Source organism: Monopterus albus, unplaced genomic scaffold (assembly GCF_001952655.1).
Source record: "Monopterus albus unplaced genomic scaffold, M_albus_1.0 scaffold223.1, whole genome shotgun sequence".
Lineage (NCBI taxonomy): Eukaryota > Metazoa > Chordata > Actinopteri > Synbranchiformes > Synbranchidae > Monopterus > Monopterus albus.
This window is the reverse complement of record NW_018128103.1, coordinates 1,054,459-1,057,277: the sequence shown is the minus strand read 5'-3', so window position 1 is coordinate 1,057,277 and position 2,819 is coordinate 1,054,459. Positions and strand designations below refer to the sequence as shown.

Genomic DNA, 2,819 nt, shown 5'->3' with positions numbered 1-2,819 from the left:
GGATGTGGCAAGGCCTGCAGCACATCACAGACTACAGGACCACCACCAGCATCATCAGCTCCACAGACAGCCTGCCAGATGACCTCAACACCTTCTACACCCGCTTTGAGACCTCCAGCCACAGCACAGAGAGGAGGCACCCCTCTGGTGGATGGAGTTTGGTGATCTCTGCCACTTTTTCTCTGTCATTTGTCCATTGCATGTGTGTGTGGCTCCTGTCACAGAGTCTGACAGGTAATCAGGAAAGAAAAGTGCGCACTCCTTGCATTTTTTATTGCAATACCAGTAATAAGCAAATGTGCATGGTATGATAACCATCAATTTTCATACCACTGTATACTGTGAAACTGGTATACCGCTACAGAGCTAGGTGACGGCTCACTCTGGCATGACAAGGCAGCTTTATTCATATAGCACATTTGATACACGGATGCAATTCAAAGTGCTTTACGTCAGCAATGAAAAAACATTAACAGCATTAAAACCAAATTAAAATTGTTTAAGACAAAATGAAGTTAAAACTGTTATAATGAGACAAAATGCATAAAATGAATGAATGAAAAGAAGAACAAATAGCCTTGTGTTATATTCTAATCAAATTTCACTGACTTTAAATTTTTCACTTTCAAAAACATGGCCTCTTTAGGTAACACACAATGTAATTCTGCAAATGTACGTGTTGTGTTCTCACCAAGCGTACTGGACAGTGTAGTTGTAGTTAGATGTTTTGGTGGCCCAGGTAAGGATGGTTTTAAAGTCCAAAGACACCCATTTTACGTTCTCTGCTGTGGGCACCAGGTTCTTATCTGTGGATGAAATGTTATACAACATTACTATCAACCTTTCCATGACTTCTGAATATTCTTCCTTACTGTTCTTGTTCTATCAGTTTGCGAGTGAGTGTAATGTTTACAACTTGGTAAATCAGTTTGAGAAAAACTTTGACATCCAGCTCCCCATACATTTTCCTCTCATAAACAGACCAAGATTTAAGTTACACTTTGCCAATGAGCAAAATATGAGGTACAAGTGATACTGTTACATAATAGAATGACCACTTTTCTCCATGCCTTTCTCTGTTCCCATTGAGGTCTAAGGGCATTCCACTGCTCTCCAGTGTATTGCCATGGAGGCAGAAATTTCACAGGCAAGTATTTCAAAATCCAGCTAATGAGAGCAAAGCTTGCAGCATAGCGTTGAAGTGGAGGTGACTGCCTCTTTTGACACAGGCCTAGCACTGCTTGAAATCTTGTAACATCACACATTATCATGCCCCTGTTATGTTAGAACATACAGTAAACCTAGGAACCAAACTCCAAACTGCAGGGATCCAGTCACAAGCTGTAAAAACCTGAAAGCTGAACACAACACAAAATAATTTGGTTATAAGCAAACATCTTCTCACCCCTTTGCTTCCCATAAATAAGGGACAAAATACCAAGTTACATCAGCTTTCATTCTGAACACTCAGGAACACTGTCTGGCTCCACCAATGCCTGAATATTAAAGGGTATCCATCTGGTCTCTTTTATTTAAATGTTTTTTTTTGTTTTTTTTAATTGTCAATACATAAAAATATTAGTACATTTTTTATTTTTGTCTATGTTATGCATTTGATAACTAGTTTTCTTTATGTTCTGTTTTTCATTGATTAAACTGTCATTTCAGTACTTGTTGGTAAAATGGAATTTTTATAATCTTAGCAGTAGTCCTTTTTTAAAACTCATTAATGACATTGTACTTTTCTATTGCTAGGGCAAACAAAAGCTAAACTGAAATGAAGTTGAGATGCTACTCATCTTAAAAGAATGCAACAGGGACCACAGGAGAATACTGGACACATGTTACATAAGCTACAGTATAATCATATGGTTTTACCTGCAGCTGTGGTGATCCAAGCAGAGAGACAGCCTACCAGATAGAGCACATTTTTCAGAAATGCCATGTTAAGGTAACTCGAGTCCTTTCTCCTTCGCTCCAGGATCTTCCAACTATCTGGACCCAAAAAAAAAGTGCCTGTACTGTAGATCAGATATTCCTCTGGTTTGAAGCTGCTTGGACTGAGTGTGGTTTGTGTTGAGCAGAAAGAGTGGAGGAGCTGCAGATGGGGTTACTGGGGACGGCTCAGTGCTCCACCTCATTCTGTCACTGATCCCTCCCACATGCCTGCCTACTCATGGGGATTCAGTATGAAAACCTCCTGCTTAAGAATGTAAATGTTTATGGGCTGACACACTACTCCACTTTAAAGCATGGGATGAGTCTCTCTGTGGCTGTCCGCTGTGTTAACTCACTGGATGGAAACTCACCAAATGGGAAAAAGATTCTCAGCACTCTGCTGTTCTTGTATTTAGCTGTGTTGCTATGAAAAACAGAAGTGATATCTTGTTGCCCTGATGGCTGATAGGCTTGTCTCACTGGCTTTAGCTCACCAGAAAACATCTTTTTTCTAATTTCACACAGCAACACTAAAAGACATGGAGATATAAGCTATAGCCTGATAAAGGATGTAAATGTTCTTAATACAAGGGCAGCTGTGGCAAACTACCTTTTGTTACTGAATAATTTTGTGCAAGAATTGTTTTATTTACTTAAGACCACTTAAAATGTTAGTTTTTGATGTTATGCAAGTGTATTCATCCCATTACCATTACCATTAACAGAATAATGATATGTTGGACCAAACTCCAATCTTTTTTGGCATGCACTGCATACACTCATGCAAACTTTGTTCCATTGCATTTATAGATTTTGTCATATATTTGAAATATTACTTATGCCTTTACCTGTCCTCTGCTCTCCATTTATTAGCCCCATGG

General features: G+C 39.1%; 1 protein-coding gene across 1 annotated transcript in view; it reads right to left on the bottom strand.

Moving 5' to 3' along the window:
- LOC109971392 (tissue factor-like) overlaps positions 1-2,078 on the bottom strand; it is a 41,227-nt gene extending 39,149 nt beyond the window's left edge. The window contains exons 1-2 of the mRNA XM_020619618.1: positions 1,879-2,078; positions 692-806 (exon numbers count right to left, since the gene is read on the bottom strand). Coding sequence (XP_020475274.1) covers positions 692-806; positions 1,879-1,945 — 182 coding nt within the window. The 5' untranslated portion in view covers positions 1,946-2,078. The remainder of the gene's footprint in view (positions 1-691; positions 807-1,878) is intronic.
- Positions 2,079-2,819: the final 741 nt, after the last annotated feature.